The sequence below is a fragment of the Colias croceus genome, chromosome 2 (assembly GCF_905220415.1).
Source record: "Colias croceus chromosome 2, ilColCroc2.1".
Taxonomy (NCBI): Eukaryota; Metazoa; Arthropoda; class Insecta; order Lepidoptera; family Pieridae; genus Colias; species Colias croceus.
The window spans coordinates 1,989,953-2,008,786 of NC_059538.1; the positions used below are offsets into that span (position 1 = coordinate 1,989,953).

General features: G+C 34.0%; 1 protein-coding gene across 6 annotated transcripts in view; it reads right to left on the bottom strand.

Annotated features, from left to right (window-relative positions):
• Positions 1–18,834, bottom strand: part of LOC123704995 (neuropathy target esterase sws) — a 33,264-nt gene that overhangs the window by 12,972 nt on the left and 1,458 nt on the right. For 5 of the 6 annotated variants that reach the window (XM_045653540.1, XM_045653547.1, XM_045653533.1 and 2 more), the window contains exons 2-17: positions 13,943–14,024; positions 13,380–13,588; positions 12,545–12,731; positions 11,471–11,616; positions 10,557–10,685; positions 9,973–10,053; positions 9,373–9,495; positions 8,779–8,874; positions 8,328–8,420; positions 7,484–7,615; positions 5,962–6,058; positions 4,241–4,449; positions 3,629–3,784; positions 2,902–3,058; positions 1,138–1,293; positions 71–189 (exon numbers count right to left, since the gene is read on the bottom strand). In XM_045653540.1, coding sequence (XP_045509496.1) covers positions 71–189; positions 1,138–1,293; positions 2,902–3,058; positions 3,629–3,784; positions 4,241–4,449; positions 5,962–6,058; positions 7,484–7,615; positions 8,328–8,420; positions 8,779–8,874; positions 9,373–9,495; positions 9,973–10,053; positions 10,557–10,685; positions 11,471–11,616; positions 12,545–12,731; positions 13,380–13,588; positions 13,943–14,024 — 2,172 coding nt within the window. The remainder of the gene's footprint in view (positions 1–70; positions 190–1,137; positions 1,294–2,901; positions 3,059–3,628; positions 3,785–4,240; positions 4,450–5,961; positions 6,059–7,483; positions 7,616–8,327; positions 8,421–8,778; positions 8,875–9,372; positions 9,496–9,972; positions 10,054–10,556; positions 10,686–11,470; positions 11,617–12,544; positions 12,732–13,379; positions 13,589–13,942; positions 14,025–18,834) is intronic. The other variant, XM_045653574.1, reaches the window with a different exon arrangement.

The window sequence follows — 18,834 nt, forward strand, 5'->3', positions numbered from 1 at the left end:
CAGCATTGGGACACGACGGGCTAATACAATACAATACAATAATGTAAATACGCCTTGATTTATTTTTTACCTTATGTTTATCTTCTTGTTGCGCAAGCCAGGAACTGAGTCGATACTCGTTGTTAGGGTCCATTATGGTTAGTCCTAGAAGCTTTCTTATTACATCCGATGTTAGACGCACTGTGGGACCTGGAGAAAAAAAATCATTGTGACCAACAAAGAAATTTTCAAGTGTTGACATATTTCATCTCTCCCGTAACAGTTTTAAAAAAGCAGTAACAGACATCACCAATTCAATAATTTCTTAGTTTACTTTTACACATTCTCACCACACTACACCATTATACACTACACACACAGTACACACATTCACACATCCATACCAAACATTCTATAATGGGTAGGTACGTTTTCCTCTTTTTTGTATATCATGTCCAAAAACATATATGTATAAATTAATTTTTTCCACTTTATCATTGTTATAATTAAGTAATGTAAAACTAATGTCACATTAATTGTCTTATTATTGGTATTCCTTTTTATTGGCGTATTGTTTTGTTAAAGTTAAATAAAAATATTGTAATACAAATAGCTGTAAGGAATCTATGTATGTAAAAAATAAATAATAAATAAATAAGAAATGTGTAATAAATATTTTTATTAGTGGTAATACTGGATAAAATAAAGTTTAAGTGGCAATTTGTAGAATTAGTATTTTTATTCAGTTCCTAGAATTCTACACCTGACTATCTTTGCGTAAGTCGTGTGGTGTGGGGTGGCAGACTGCTGTATTATATTTAGCAGTTCTAGATTATTTTATCTCTAGACCTAGTTAAAAACCCACGCCCGTCTTGTGCCTGGTTTATGTTGAACTAGATCTATTTTTGCGATTTTTGTGGGACACATCAATCTTGCCCTGAATTTTTATTTTCATTGACCACTGCCACGGGACGAGATTCGATGGCCGTCGCGTTACTAGCGAGCTATATCTATTTCCAACCCGTTTCGCGTTGTCACGGCATCACGGCTGAACCGATTTCGATAATTCTTTTTTTTTTTAATGTTTACGAAGAGAAAGCGTAAATATGTACCACGGGCGAAGCCGTAGTATTAGCTAGTATTACGTAGATCAGTTACCGATGGCACACAGCGAGTGGTAGAGCTCGTACGTGAAGGCGGTGAGCGGCACGTCGTCGCTGACCGGCACCACTGCCACGGTGGAGAAGTTGTGCTGCACGGGACGAGATTCGATGGCCGTCGCGCCCAGACCGGCGGTCGGCTTTTGCCAGGAACCTGGATAAAAAAATACATTCAGATATATACACCGTCACAGTCAAACCTGGGTAAGTGAGAACTGGATAAGTGAGAAAACTCTTTAAGTGAGAGTAATAGCGAGGACCCGTCATTTTAAGCTCCCAAAACCTCTATTAGCGAGAAACAGAAACCTCTGTAAGAGAGAGTCGTTTTTCCCTCATGGACCTCCGTAAGTGAGACTGTTACTTATGTATACCTCTATAAGCGACAGTCGAGCTTTATTATTTAGGAGAAACTATAGCTACAATAAAAATAAAGAATCCACCTATTATAAAATTATAAAATCAAAAGAATCTATAAAGTCTGAGTGCTCTGATGGACATGGAAATATTAGGTAAGAAGACTAGATTCCTTCTAAATAAAATAAAATTACATAGTGCATGAATTTTTGACTTGTTATTGCTGCGTACCTCTATAAGAGAGAAACGCTACCCATGTACCTGCATAAGCGAGAAACTCGGGTTAGTGAGAACTGAGAAACCTCTATAAGCGAGAATGAGATTGTGCTCCCTTGAACTCTCGCTTATCCAGGTTTGACTGTATATGGAGACGACACCGCCTACATCACTTATGTTCCGCTCAACATACGCCATATGGCGTAACTGCACGCTCATTTTTTATTTGTTTTAAAGTGAAACGCATCAAATATGCCTTCGTGTGTGTTACGATATTGCACAAATAATACAAATAATACGGAAAAGTGCAAAGGAATAACTTTCAACGGTAAGTACCTAACTAGATAATAATTTTTAAACTTAGTTAGAACAAAAAAATGGCGCACAGATTTTGATCGTGGTGTCTCCTCCATAGTAATATTATCTCAATGAAAAAATATAAAAAACTCGACATAAAATTCTGTACAGTATTGCCAGGATGATAGTATAAAAATAGAAAAAAATATTTTCAAGGTTTCTGGCAATAAACAAGATCCCAATGTTCCGTTTTACCAGAAACCTTGAAGAGGCAACAAAAAATATTTTGCACCAATTCTAATTTTTATTATATCTCAGGGACACAAATGGAAAAGAAAATGGAATAAAACGCAAAATGTAATCGTTAAATCCAGCTATAAGAGAAGCTTCTATTTACGCCTTACCACATTGCAATAAATTTTTACTACAAGTGGAGTTATATTATTATAACTGCCTTAAAAACAACCGACTTCAAACTTGCACGTTTGCAACATTTACAAATACAGACAAAAATGCTCATAAAATAAAAACTTCTGGGCCTATCCGAATAAAATGTTTATGGGACCAATTCGACACCATCCCGCATCGAACAAAAATCGGTTCAGAAACCTCGGAGTAATCGGTGTACATACATAAAAAAAAACATACCAGCCGAATTGATAACCTCCTCCTTGCTGAATTTATATATTTTTGGTTTTATGGCATTCAAATGCTTTATAAATATAAATTTATAAAGAATTCCAACTCAGCCACTCGTGGTTAGGCATCCGCCCCGGAATGGCGCGAAAGGATGCGGGTTCGAGACCCGCCTCGTAATCAAATTTTTTCTATTCTTTATAAATTTATATTAAACCTCCTCCTTTTTTTGAAGTCGGTTAAAAATTCAGTAACTCACCTAAAATCCTATGTCCCAGCAGATTAATTAACCTCGTGACAACAACCGGGAATCGAAGTTTGATCGCGTTGAACAGTCCCTCCGGCAACTTGGCCAGTTCTGAATCTCTGACCGCCATCACTGTTGTGCTTCGACGCGTTTGGGTTACCATTTCCACCTGGGGAAGGTCAAATTTTATTTTGTTATGCCTCAGTTTATTAGGGAACAGAAGACTAATTTAGGAAGTTGCGTCGCTACGTACGCGCACTTTCTTACTAGCCCATAGAGGTGATGGGAGAGACAAAATAGTTGCGGAGACAAAAGTTTTTCTTGCGCGCTAGTTCTATAGCTATTTTATTATTTATTTCCACTATGGAAAAAAATAGAATTTCTGGAAAAGTCGAAGCGTCTTGATTTTTCTTCTGACAAAGAAATAGTTTTTAGTGTTGTGTTGTTTTACTGATATCCATACTAATATTATAAATGCGAAAGTAACTGTCTGTCTGTCTGTTACTTAATCAAGCCTAAACTACTGAACCAATTTTCATGAAATTTGTTATGGAGATATTTTTATACCCGAGAAAGGACATAGGCTTACCTTTTATTACGAAAAATGTACCACGGGCGAAGCCGGGGCGGACCACTAGTATTATCTACATTGAACTACAGATACTTTTTAATGGGAAGCATAATAGTTTATTTCTTTTCCAACATGTCAAAACCTAAATCTAAATCATCTAATACTCACAATCCCCACCAAATCCCCTTTTCCATATTCTCCCACGAGTTCCTTCTTGCCATTGGGATGTGTTATCACGGATCGCAATCGACCACTGAGCACTATGAATGTGGAACCGGATTCTTCATCTTGCCTGTATACCGCACGACCGGATTCGAGGAACACCTGCAATTTATTGGATTATATGAGAAAAGTTTGAAGAAAAATATGTTCAAAATGCAGGTAAGTATCATCGCTATAATAGATTGAGAATAAAAAATGGTATGGTACCGTTATTATCATAGCAGTGTTAGTTGAGAATAGAAGTTTGTTTTAAGGAGTGGACAAAATTTTAGTGACAATTTTTTTTGGGAAATAAGTTTAATAGATTTATTTGTTACTTTGGTTAATTCACAGGGTGAGCCGAGAAATAAATTAAAGATCAGCACAATTTCGTATTTTATCACATCAATCATACATTCGTTAAATAGATTTCTATCTAAATGATTGTCCTATTTAGGTAGCGTTGCTTTTGGACAAATAATGCTCACGTCAGTTTGAAAGGTTTTGGTCACTCTTCGTAGTTCTTTTCTTCTGTTTTGTTTTTCTTTTTGGCACTTTTTTCCTATTTCCCATACTAACCCAGTCCAGCGCGAAGTCCACTTGTCTCACAAAGGGCGACAGACGCCTCACCACGGAGCTAGCAATGTGCAGCACTACGGAGGGTCGGTCACGCATTATACCGTACACTGCGCTTTTTGGCACTAGACCGATGCGAGAGAAGTGTTTAGCTCGGATAGAGAAGAAACTCGGTTCGCCGGTAAGTACAGCTAGACCGCCTTCGACTTCGCCTGTGTGGAAACGAGACAGTAACAGTGATTACTTAATGATAGAGAAAGAAATAGCACAATGAGAAAATAATGCATACCTAATTCCACCACTAACTTATTGATAAACTGATAAATAAATAAATAATAATAAATTTTTCGGGGCAATAGGCATGACGAAAGATTTTGAAATCCTCTTCCATAATGTGTGTATACGTTTACTATACAAGAAAAACCCTATATTTCGGTAATATACTTAAATTTAACGAAGATAAAAGCCATTTTTCAAAAAATATTTATCAACTGTGCCAAAACAGCTCGCAGGTGTCATGGCGTAGACGTGACGTCACTCTTTAGTAAATACGTAATTATTTGTATGCGTTGCGAAGAAAATTAAAAAAATATTTATTTTATGTGTTATAGAAACGAATTTCAAAGTTTAGGTATAAGTGGTGTGCAGTATTGCAGTGTGAATCCACATTAAAATAATGCTCAAAAATGTGTAAGTAATTATTTCAAGCAAGAAAATAATAAGAAATGATTGTATAAAGTTGGCGCGGAGAACCCCGAAACCACGTATTCGTGAATTCGCAATTATATTTCTGTTTCGTCGATAAATCATACGTGAAAAAATAGAAAATAAATAAAAATGCGTATTCTCAACATATTCATAACAACAAAATACATCTGAAGTGAGTTGTTTACTTAAGCGTGACGTCACGCGTGTTTTAGTCAAAATGGCCAACTGCAGAATTTCAATGTTTTATTTTATTGATAATCTCATTAATCTTAATGTTTTTAAGATTTTTAAGTCACTATATTGAATTTATTTAGTATACATTTTCCCTTAAAAACACTAATACGATCATTTATGGATACTGTCGTCATGCCTATTTTCACACACGGCACGATCTGATCCCATACTAAGCTTTCGCTTGTGTTATGGAAACCAGATGGCTGATAAACATACATATATAATTTTACATAAATACTTATACAGATAATTAACACCCAGACACAGAGCAAACATCTATGTTCATCACACAAATATTTGCCCCGGGTGGGGATCGAACCCACGACCACTGGCTTGGAAGGCAGGGCCACTACCAACCAAGCCAACCGGCCAGTCAAAACAAACATACAAAGTGATAGTTGATTAACATTGATAGTCGCCTAAATGGTCAATGGGAGATCAAAACGCGACGATAATAATTAATACAGTAATAAGAAGGAAAGACATAATACAACAAGCAAATACTAGATACGTACGCCGTCTTTCACCTTGCCTAAAGACAAGTGAGAAATTCAATTTCGACTGTATAGGATATTAGCATAAGTATAAACTAAAATAACACCTTCTATGTAGAACTAGGAAATTCTCAGCATGATAACCAACTGGATAACAAAACATCTCCACTATTTTCTACCTTGTTTATAAACCACATAAATTCAACCTTAGTCCAATGAAATAAAACACAAATTTATATAGCACAAATTCTAAAAATTAAGCTATTCTAATTGTCACAAAACACATACCAGGATAAGCTGTAAACATGTGAACCTCTCCCTCGCCTTCAGCCACTTTTTGCGACACCAAAAGTGCCCCAGAAAGAAGATAGACCAACGCTACGTCCTGTAATATACAGGATATTTAATTCCATTTGCATTACATTATTTATCAACTAGATTTCCGCCCACGGCTTCGCCCGCGTTTGCAAAGGAAAACCCGCATAGTTCCCGTTCCCGTGGGATTTCCGGGATAAAAACTATCCTATGTGTTAATCCAAGTTACCCTCTATATGTGTGCTAAATTTCATTGTAATCGATTCAGTAGTTTTTACGTGAAAGAGTAACAAACATCCATACATCCATACATCCATACTTACAAACTTTCGCCTTTATAATATATATATTAGATCCTTGTAGACTTTACAAGAATGACTCTTTCTCTTCATGAAGAACGGTTAATTTTTTGAAGTGAAACTTCTTTATCGGGGTTGGAAAAAAAAATTAGTGTAACATTTTTTCGTTACGCGTGTAATTTTTCCGTTACGCGCCATCTTTTTCTTATCCCTACCATGCGTGATTCGACATATTTCTGTAAAGTTGGATATAGTAAATTATTTTTTGAAAAATAAGGTCATAAAGAAGTTTCACTTCTTAGGTGTGTACACTAGTACACGCACACTTTTTTTTTAATTCGTTACACGCATATCCTTTAGATAAAACAGAGTTAAAGCTCACTTTCTCCGTTGAAATGTAACTAAAGAAGAAATTTCGTCGAACTGTATCTAAATCCATAATATTTTATAAAAAATATATCAAAATCTATACTAATTCTCAAACGGACGGACATTCAAACAATTTAAAAACAAAGATGTTTTATGCATTATTTTTTTGGTGGCAATGTCGAGAAGTTCAAGATCGTTAAAAATAGCGATGTCGTCGATACGAATCCCAAAACTAACTAATCATTTTTAGTTACAAAAGGAATTTATGTTTTCTGCATATGAATGGACAAATTTCGATTTTGTATGTAAATGTTTTCTGTAGGTTGATTTATCTATGATTAACTTTTTAAATGTTCCTTTATGTTTTTTTTATGATTCTCATGGAACAAAATGTAGGTAACATTCACATAGCAGGCCCATTCGAGTAATTTTAATAAATACCTGCACAATTTGTGGCTCACCGGGGATATTATAAAAGAGCTTGGGAAAATTAAAAGGGATATTAATAACAAAATATATCAATTTATTAGGTAAAAAAAATAAATTAACATTTTTTAATTTTCTAGTGAAAATTGCATCTCTCAAAGGCCGGCAAAACAATCGCAAAGTTACCTGACGTCGTAATTGCTTATGGGCAGCGGTGATCACCTTACATCAAGTACAACGCCCGCTCCTTTGCCGGTTGTAGTTTAAAAAAATATATATTTAAGGTGCCTTTAGCTTAGCTTTTGTACCTTCTTATAATGCAATTCGGTGATTAATTTTTATTTAAAAGACTTCAAATTTTCTGTATCCTAAAAGAAACTCTTTCTCTTCCAAACTCTTACCTTATGACTCTCCTCTTTCATGATATACGTCCCGGCTGGCAGATCTCTGACTTGCACATTCCCTTTTAACAAGGTATCGTCTTCTAGCCCTAATTCCTTTACGAATGCTTCTGTAGCTATCGCTATTAGCGCCTGCAATAAGAAAGAAACAATATTACATATTAATTACTAGCTATCCGCCCGCGGCTTCACCCGCGCAGTCAAAGAAAAACCCGCATAATTCCCGTTCCCGTGGGATTTCCGGTATAAAACCTATCCTATGTCCCGGGGTAAAAAGTAGCCTATGTCCTTTCTCGGGTATCAAAATATCTCCATACCAAATTTCATGAAAATTGGTTCAGTAGTTTAGGCGTGATTGAGTAACAGACAGACAGACAGACAGAGTTACTTTCGCATTTATAATATTAGTATGGATATTGTGATTTTTTAACTTCTTTATGCGCGTTGAGAGTAGAATTTCAAGGTCGCGTCATGGAATAAGGCGACGATTCTGGTATCTTTGAATCTTGCCAAAGAAATTTCACTTCTGACACGTGTGCTCGGAACCCCCCCCCCCCTTTTTTATAGATGAGAGCAAAGTTGAGATGTATTTTAGTTTTGACTTTGTATTCATATCATTCAGAAATGAGATGATAAATATTACTGACTAACCAAAACGTAAATTAACGCAGTCTGTACATAGAATACTCGTGTTTTTTTGTCATTTTTTTCATAGAAAAGACTTCCCTATTTTGCAGTAGTTAATTACAAGTTGGTTTTAACTTTTATTTTATTTTCATTTAATCGAACTTAAATTATTTTTTTAACACATACAAATATTATATGCATATTATAATGAACATACCTGCTCATCAAGATTGTCGGTATTATGTTTCTTGAAGGAGGACCCCTCTTTCGGCCTTTGGAATGATGAAGTTGGCTGCACGTCCGGTTGTTGCTGCAAATATGGTTTTTTGATCATTTTAAACTTTACTAGTTTTATTTTATAACAAAATAAAATAATTAATTTTACAGTTTTACTAGATTCCACTTTTCGACTTTATTTGAAAAGTATCTTTTTTTGCAAAATAATACTTTTTTAGTAGACACATTTATATAATTTATCTGGCTGAAATTCTGTTAAATTCTTAAAATAGAATAAAACTCAGGAATACTTTCACCAAGATAAAAACAGTCAAAGTAATTTTTTTTCACTGCCCACATTTTCAAAACTTAACATCAGTTAACGTACAGTGTATTATTACGCTAAACTTTTTTATCTTTACTAACAAAAAACTCCAAAAAATCTCAAATACCTGCGGTGTATTAGACGTAATATCCGGCATCATGTCCGGCCTGGGTTTCCTGCCCTGTATGTGTATGGGCGATGACGGCGCCAAGCCCGCGTCTTGCTGTTAATTTTATGTTATTTACATGTGGTGTTATTGTTACAATAAAAAAAAATCAAATATCAAACAGGTTTAAAGTAATGGAGACACTTGGTATTAAAATCGAATGATATTAATTCAAAGGCTAGAATGAAATTTAGGTTCCCATAAAACGTAGGTATGGTCTATGGTATGACTGAAATAAAAGTTATGGTTGAGATATTAAGTATATTTATAAGCATGTAAAAATAATATAATATTATGTATTGACATTGGCAATTGGTAAACTGTTGTCTTGGCACAGATTTTGAGACAAATAACATGCAAACAAATCATACTTAAACACTTTTCTTCTTAATATACTTCTTTTTCTCAACAAAGCATAAACTCTTACACAAATTTAAATATCTTGAAAATTGCGCACACTTATCCCAAAAGCAAATCCCAAAGCGCATTTTCCCATCAAAATGCTGGCACTTATCAAACTTTTTTTTCCTAAAAATGCGGGTAGTTGACACTCACGTGTTCGAGAAGGTTCCGCTCGCTGTGGTGCGGCGAGTGCATGGTCGTGCCCACGTCCACCACGGTCTTCGCGGTCTTGCCGGGCGACGATATTACGGTCGTGGGCCGGCGTTTTTCGCGACCCTGAGGGTGAATAATCATTGATAAGGGTAAAAGTAAAAAAAAATTAAACAATTTATTGCAAAAAAGGGCAAAAACAACCACGTAACCAGAACTAAGTAACAATAAACAAACAATTCAATTAACAATAAAAATATTGGTTCAGTATTCAGAAGTTAACAATGCCAATTTTATGAATGTGAAATTTAGTTTTCTCTATATCACGTGTGAACGGCTGAACCGATTTAGATAATTCTATTTTTATTATATTCCTTGTACGAGGATGGTTCTTATGTAGATAAAATGTAAATATGTACCACGGGCGAAGCCGGAGCGGACCGCTAATAGCTCATATATTTAAATCTGCTGTCAAGAACTTGATAAGACAAGAAGTTTTCTTCTTCACTGATCAAAATGTTGACACAACACTCATGTTATCTTTACAATAAATTAAATTAATTTTATAAGTTTTAAGTATAATGTGTTCATAATGTAACTTACAGGATTGACAAGTTCAGCACTTAGCCCTAAGTACTGATGCAGGGCTGTAAATGTCACTCTTTGTAAACGCACCATGATGATCTGTAAAGAATACATTATTTATAAGTATTTATGTAATCTTGTATTTATAGAGAATCCATACTAATATTATAAATGCGAAAGTAACTCTGTCTGTCTGTTACTCAATCACGCCTATAACTACTGAACCAATTTTCATGAAATTTGGTATGGAGATATTTTGATACCCGAGAAAGGACATAGGCTATTTATCCCGGGAAAATGACGCAATCCCGAAAATCCCACGGGAACTATGCGGGTTTTTCTTGGCGGAAACCTAGTATTATAAATATAAAAAAAATATCAACCATTGTAGTTAATTTGGCTGATATCATTTTTTATTATTACTTGCATTTACTTGACATATACATAAAATTCAAGTAGGATTCATATCATTTTCTAACCAACAGTATCTTTCAATTTTGTTTTGTGCCAATCATGACATATGCACTTTTTAGATAACAATAAATTTACTCATCATTCTGGGAATATGTTCCTAAAGTAAATAATAAAAGGTCCATTATTACCTGAATAACTCTAACAAATATATCGGGATACTCCTTAAACACCTCTTGGAAGGCCTTCATCGGAAGTTTGATAACTTGCGAGTCCTCTAACGCTTTTGCGTTCACCGTCTTATACGGTTGTGAATGGCCCTGGAAACAGATTTAAGATTAGACATTATAAAATTACAACACAAATACATATTATATAAACAACATTATATAAACAAAATTATGGTCAAAAGTCAGTCAGTCAGCCAGTCAGTCAGTTAGATTACAACTGAGATCCTCTGGAAGGATTTAGTTTATCTGGATTTAGTTTTCGTGTGTTTGGAACTCATTCGTCTGGATTGTAAAACGTCGTACAAAATATGAAGAAATGGGCAAATGAAATTTAGATTTGCGATTATATGGCAAAAAAAACAAAACTTAATGTCATCATCAATTCAAATTTGAGATTAAGACGAGGCTCCCTAACATAATTTCTGGCACTGAGAGACCGGTTACGGTACTAGATGCTAACACAGTCGTAATAAAGTTGAATATCGCGTGCGCTCTTTGATCGCGTTCGAGCTCGAAAAGTAAGTCTCTATTCTTATTTCGTTTATAACTAAAGTAATAATTGATCTAGAGAAAAAATATCTTGATATTCGATAGTAAACTATATTTTCTTACTGTTAACATTTATTTTAGACATAAAGTCCAAGTAAATCTTTAAAAAAATGTAATAATCCTTAAAAAAAAGGCATAATTTTTGAATAAAAAATGAATCTAGCGAAAATGTTACAATTACGTAACTGTCTTGTACATCGAAAGAAAAAGACCCAATAAATCATATACTAAAGTTCCATTTTGTATGTATGTGTGCCTGTTTCAGAATATTGATGCAAATTCACATAAAATTTAGGGAGCCTCCCCTTAAGGTAGGTGACCAGTACCGTGAGCACGTCGGTGAAGCTGAGCAGCGAGGTGACGCTCTCACCAGCGCGCACCACCTTCAGCGACAGGCTGCTGCCGTCCGCGTTCGTTATGTACACGTTCACGCGACCGGTCTGTACGACGTACACGTTTTCGTCCGTTTCACCTGTAATTTTGAGTGAGAATTATAGTCGAGCCAATTTAATAGGCAACATTTGACGTCTATCAATTTTATCTTCGAAGAGAGGTAACCTGCTTAAAAACATCGATTAAAGTGAATTAATCGATACGGATTTGAAACATTTGTCAATCGAATTTATTAATTTATGATGATTTTTATCCACAAGTAATCAATGCATTCGATTCTAGATGTCAGATTTCGATTTTTAGAGTAACGTCTCTGGTATTTAAAAAGAAAAAAGGTTTATTGACACAAAATTGTAGCGACGTCAGTTCTTTAAATCAGAAATTGTTTATTATGTTTAGAATGGTTTATCAGTAAAATGAAATCTTAAAATTACTTGTATCGGTCATTATTATTATAAATATGTAATCATAATTGAAAAAAGTTAAGCAAATGTGCAGTTCTAACAAAACTAAATATCATGTTATTCTATGTCGTCGTTACTAGGTTATGTTGTTGAATTTTGTTGAACTGTCAAATGTTGCCTATTAAAATGGCTCTACTATAATATAGTTGATACAGAATATAGTCAAGGTGTAACTATAGGCCCATGTTGAAGAATCATCGAGTTGGGAAACGACTTCCCTATTGGCTAATGCGCGCGTGTGCGATACCTCAAAATTGGTGTGAAAACTTGCGCATACCATGATAATCCTAGTTTAGAGATTCCTGTTAGGCAAAAAAGTATTTTGACATTTTTTATCTAGATAAAGGTGATCTTATTTTTTTGTCGTTTGTGTGACTACGAGTAACTTTTTTAACGTTGGTTCTCTATTTCATTCTCATAATTTTAGTCTTATTTGAACACACAAAACTTTGCCAATTTTTACAACTTTACAGCCAGAATACACCAATTTTGTTCCTCTACTAAATCCTACCACAATATCTTTCCTGTTTCACTTTCACTTACCAACTTTAAACAAAAACGATCCAGCCGGCAGATTCAAGATCTCCGTATGCTTGCACAGCATCAGGAACACCGGTTTCTCGAAGTGGCCAAACACTCGGATGCTGTGTAGCATGTATAGCGCATCTGGGGGCACTCGGTCATCGCTGGTGAGGTCCTCTTCTAGGTATTCCGCTGGCGGTTCTAGTACCTGGAAATTTATTAATTAGTAGAACATTTTTTAGGGTTATGTTTTTCGATAATGTTATTGTTAACTAGCATACCGCCCGCGGCTTCGCCCGCTTTGTCTAAAACCTAATAAATTATATACTAAAACCTTCCTCTTGAATCACTCTATCTATTAAAAAAATTCGTATCAAAATCCGTTGCGTAGTTTTAAAGATTTAAGCATACAACGGGACATAGGGACAGAGAAAGCGACTTTGTTTTATACTGTGTAGTGAAATTGACTTGCACGTTAAAGTTCAAAGTATAATGATTAATGATCCTTATGGTAAAAGATCCTTTAAAATATGGTCCCAAATTCAATGTTTGTTCTGTCTTAAACTTTTTGTGCTGATATTAAAATGTAAACGTTTATTTTTATTATTTTACAAACTAAACAAACGAATGGAATAAAACGTGTAAGTTATTTTGCATTTTTGCCCACATTTAAACATCAAGTTAAGTGGTCAATCTTACTCAAAATATGTCGCTTAGTTTAATTAAGAATACTATACATACATAATGTACAATGAAGTATCATAAATATAAAAATAATTAATACTATATCTGCTACATCAACTGCCTATTGACATCAATTATATAACTTTTATGAGGGTAGTCAAAAATATTCTACCTTCAACTGTTCCGGAGCGCTTTCCTTCTTCAACTGCAGCAGTTTCCTCGCGAACCTCATGACGGCTCGACGCTTCCTGCCCTGCCCGGAGTTGGATATAGACTTCACTTTACGCAACATCCGACGTCCGTAGAAGAGCATTTTGTCTCGTTTACGGAAACGCTTGGCTGGTTCGCCGGTAGCTGTGGTCCCTACGCCTCCGGATATTTCTGGAGTACAGACAATGTAATGTTTAAAAAATTATCGACTAAGATAATAAAGGTAGAGTCACCTTTATTAACACAAAAAAATGAATTGCATTTACTAAAATATTTATCTTTAATGTTTTTAAATGAATTTCCAAAATAAAAACATATTCAACGCTATGCCCTATACCTCTAAATGTTATACGGTATACCTCTCTTGTTGATTTTTTACGAACTTTATTTTACTGTTAAGGTTTCGTATACAGTTTTAATTTGTTTAAAGATAATATCAAAGTCTCGTGTAATTCTAATTAATTCTAAAGAATATTCCATTCAAAAGTTAAGTTAATTTTAACAAAGTATATAAAATATATTTACCTTTCGTCCTCCATCGCTTGTAATAATAAAAGAATACGACTAGTAAAGACACCAGGAGGCACCCGCAGAATGACCACAGCAACTGCAAAAAGTGTCATTTTCATTAAACGTTCAAGTAGAATATAAAGAGACACATATAGGTAGTCATATAAAGAGCTTGTTTCAAGATTCAAAGATACCAAATCGTCGCTTTATTCCAGGACGTGGTATTGCCATCACGGGACCTTGAAAATTTACTATCAACGCGCCTAAAGAAGTTTCACCTCAAAAATAATGTCCTAGACCAAAATGCTATTATAAATACAATTTGTTTAATTTCATATTAATTTTGTCTTCGTTTATATTTCGCACTCGGTTTCGGTTCTAGGTTAGATAACTCAACTTAGATGAGGAAAACCACTGTATGTCTGTGAGGAAAACCGAGAAACTTTTATGAAATGAATAATCTGTAATTTTTTTTTGAATTTTGTTAGATTTTACTAATTTCGTTTTTCGGATATCTTAGACTGCAGTTTTCTTTCTTTTCAAATTTAATAGAATGTTTTCTTTGAATAAACCTGTCTGTTTACAGTATAAAGACTACTTTCCCTTCTTTGCAATTCATGAAAATACGCCTATTTTTTACCTTTAATACAAATCTCATTAAATTTGTATGCACGAAAAAAATACTAATGTTAAGGTTGTCTTGGTATGGTTCTATAGTGCGTTAAGGTCATTGCTACGTGTCTTTGTGATTTTATATGAGCTCTAAGTACCGCAGGCCACAATTAATCCAGGTTTAACTTCGTTACTCGTCTAGGCTATAAATAGAATAATTAATTTTTCTTTACCTTTTGCTAATGTAAGAAAAATATTTATCATAAAATCATAAATACGTTAGCTGCGCGTTTGTACATGACTTCTATTTTTCACATGAATTTTTTGTAATATTAAGTTTTCTTTTTATGAATTAAAATAAACTTCGATTTAATTATGCTTCACCTTAAAATAACCTACGTTTAATTAAGTGGTGACTATTGCCTGTGCTATTGCTACCTTATATTATTTTTAACTAAATGGAACTTTGCATTCCTTTTTTTTGCAAAAGCGTGTTATTTTTATCTTCTTTATCTTTCATAGCCAGTCAAAATAGACAATCAAAGTTTGCTTATTAATTATTATCCATAATGCTAAAAATTGATAAAAAATGTTTGGATCACCACTAGGATCTCGCATTTGCTGTTTTCTAATAAATTGCATATATTATAAAAAAAAAAACGTTTGTCTATGACGTTGTTATTTTTCCGAGTATTTATTTAATTTCTTTATTTATGTATTTACAAATTATAATTTTGACTATTTAAATTTTAATTGACCTGCAAAAATAGTGAAAGTTTATAAATAAATAATTTTATAATATGTAAATTAGTTCGTTAAAAATAGATAAGAGTATCGACAATTTAATCGAACGTTTATTCTAATTTCTAACCGTTTCTAGATAATAGTGTTTACGTAAGTATGAGTAATGACAACGCAATAAATTGAATTAACGAAGTCTTTGAACCTCCTCGTCCTTCTCATTATCGTAACTATCATAATTTTACCTATAGACTATAGAGTAATGTTATAGTTGCGTCAATTTAAAGGTTTCCATTGGGTTTCCCCAAAAATACTGACAATAAGAGGTAGCGCGCACGAGCAACTTTGTCTCCGCAACTATTTTTTCTCTCCCATCAATTGTATGGGCGGGACTTGCGTCGCTACGTGCGCGCACTTTCATACTAGCCCATGGGTGGGAGAGACAAAATAGTTGCGGAGACAAAGTTGCTCGTGCGCGCTACCTCTTAAGCGATTATAAATTCAGATTAAGTATTTCTTTTGTTAATTGTTGTTGTATAACGATCGCAAAATCGACCCTTAATTATTTACGTTTTTCCTCCTAATATTATAATTAATACGAAATTTTGTGAGAACTGAGAATGGATGGAATTTTGTTACTCTTTTACCGAAAATCTTTGATTTGGATGAAAGTGTACAGTAATAAAAAAATTATCAGATTAACAAACGAGCAGTAGAAATACTTTATATTCCCCGGGTTCGTCCGCAGGTGAAACCGCGGGACACACAGCTAGTATGAGAATAAAAATGTATAAGTAGGTACATAGTTCTTGCATTGAGAGACTACAGTCTAAAACCTAAGGCACGCTCTGTTACACGTGGTTAAACTTTTTAGTTTCTTCTAGATTCTAGAACGTTTTGTCACGCTTTTTAAGTACCTATTTGAGCAATAGTGATGACTGATGACAACATTATGAAATAACCATATGAAATAAACATCTTTTGTACATGTTAGCATTCTTACTTGAAATAGCCAATAGGTATAGGTACCTAATTGTTTTTTTTGTGGACAAACACATTTTTTTAAGTAGCTCGGATAATAGTCACAATTAAAAGAACATTCAAATTTAAGCATTAGTCATATTCATATAGCATACTCATAAGACTGTATAGTAAATGAAATTGAGTGGTCTTCGCATGTAAATCAACAAAACATAATAATATTAGGTATAGGTAATCAGAATCTCATAAAAACTGCTTTGCTCAAAAGATCATAAATTTACGAAAAAAAAAAAACGTTTTAGTAATTTCCACGGGCAATGGTGCCCGACACATTCTAAAACACAGGTGTTTATAACTACAAAAAAACTTAAATAATTAAACTAGTACAAGGTTTTGCGAAAACTACGTAGGGTCATTGCGCCAGTTCGCGTCCACTTAGTGCAGTTGGAAAGTTTGAAGGAGAAAATAAAAATGTTCCAGAACAAATTTCAACGCAAAATTTATGTAACGTGTTCATTACATAGTCTATTATAAGATTTACTTTCAATTGTGTTGGAAATATCATGTGGTTTTTATTTATCTAGATAAATAGCAGAATTAGGCGTTTTACCCAGTTCGCGTCCAAAAATTCCAGTTTGCGTCCACCCGTGGACCAGTTCGCGTCCACCAGCTTAGAAAAAGAATTAAGAGTGTATTGGGTGATATTTTATCAGATTAATGCAAATAAAAATTAGATTTTAATAAATTATTAATTTACGAATATAGTTATTTAATAAAAACCGGCCAAATTCGAGTGGAACTCGCACAACGAGGGTTCCGTATTAACCTGTTTTTTTTTCATATGTTTTAACTGTAAATGATTATTTTTTCAATATCTCCCTTATTCGTGCTATAAGACGTTGCTTCGTACCAAACTTCAAGTGTCTGTGTTCACGTAAAGTACCCTGTTGGTTTTGATTCCCTTGCGAATGTCGAAATTTGCGAAAATTTGCAGCATAAACGGCTGTATCTTTTGAATTCTTTGGCTTATAAGTTTGATTTTTTCACTGCTTCAAGGGACCGTAGACTTGAGTATTCAATATAAATTTCAGCTTTATACCTGAACGCGTTACTGAGAAAAAGCGTCTTGACAGAAAGACAGACCGGCAGACGGACATACAGACGGACGGATATCAAAGTGATCCTACAAGGATTCCGGTTTTTCCTTTTGAGGTTCGGAACCCTAAACTCAACATTATTATAAATATAATACACTGTAAGGAAACTGGAAAAACTTATTTATATTTATCTTTTCATCATAGGTATATAGAACTAAAAAGTAACAAAAAACAACGTTACGTTATGTAAATAAATAATAATCAGTTCTATTAAGATTACCTACACCTCTACCCTATTTTTTAGTATCTAATGAATTAAATTTCTTTTTTGTTTATATTATTTTCTTAACCACAAACTTATTGACTCTCATTCTCAAAGATACTACCTATAAGTCTCATTCTTGGAATACCTACCCATTTTAAAATGAAAAAATAGCATAAAAATTTGCTAATTTGAATGAAAATTTAAATTATCAACTTGTGGTCTTAGTAAAAAATTTACAATCTATTATAAATTACATATTTTAACAAACAATTCATTGCTACGTAATGAAAAACAATGTGGACGCAATATGTTCTATTGTTATGCACTATATCTATAGTTTGCGCCCACCGTGGACGCAAAATGGAAGTTGTACAAATTCGGTGTAGTAATTCGCGTCCACCTTATTTTAGCTATTAATTGTAAAAGAAATAAGCTGATTTATAATCCATACTATTCCATGTTTTGTTAGCAAAGTAAAGATACAGTTACATATTCAAAAATTCACATTTAACAATAAGATACTTACCGTCAAACGCGACACTGCGCACTATTTTTTTTTCAAAATCCCGCGCGTTTTAGCTCTCTCGTTTAATAGCCAAAATTAAATATTTTTTTTAAATAGGATAGGCAGTGCGCAGGCATATTTTGAATAAGTGTGCATGTCTCTTATACATTGAGGTATTATCGGAAATTTTTCTTATAACAATTTTACATAAAGTATACTTATTTTCGTGAATTTTCTAAAAGATATCCGCAAAATGGACGCGAATAGGCAGGTGGACGCGAACAGGCGCAATGACCCTAGGTAGCCACTTTACCAACAGTCGGATGCTTCCGCAATCCACGTCTATTGATCTTCAGTACAAGGTCAGCGGGAAAGTGGTCAATGCCGCTGTATCTAGGCAAAACCCGGCTTAGCGTTGACATGAGATAGTGTAATGTTTACATTTTTTTAACAACACACATAGTATCCTTTGTTTTTAAAACGAATTTATTCCATATTCAGTGCGTAATACGTAATGTATGCAAATTGTGATCTAGATATTATTCCGTTGTAATTCCGTTGTAATTAATTTATTCACGTAATAATTAACTTTAACATTAACGTATACAGAATATTCATAAACAAAGCAATAAGCATCAATGAAAAAAGTTCCCGCGCGAAACGCGCACGAAAAAAAAAGTTTTGAATTTCGAATTCCTTTAAATAT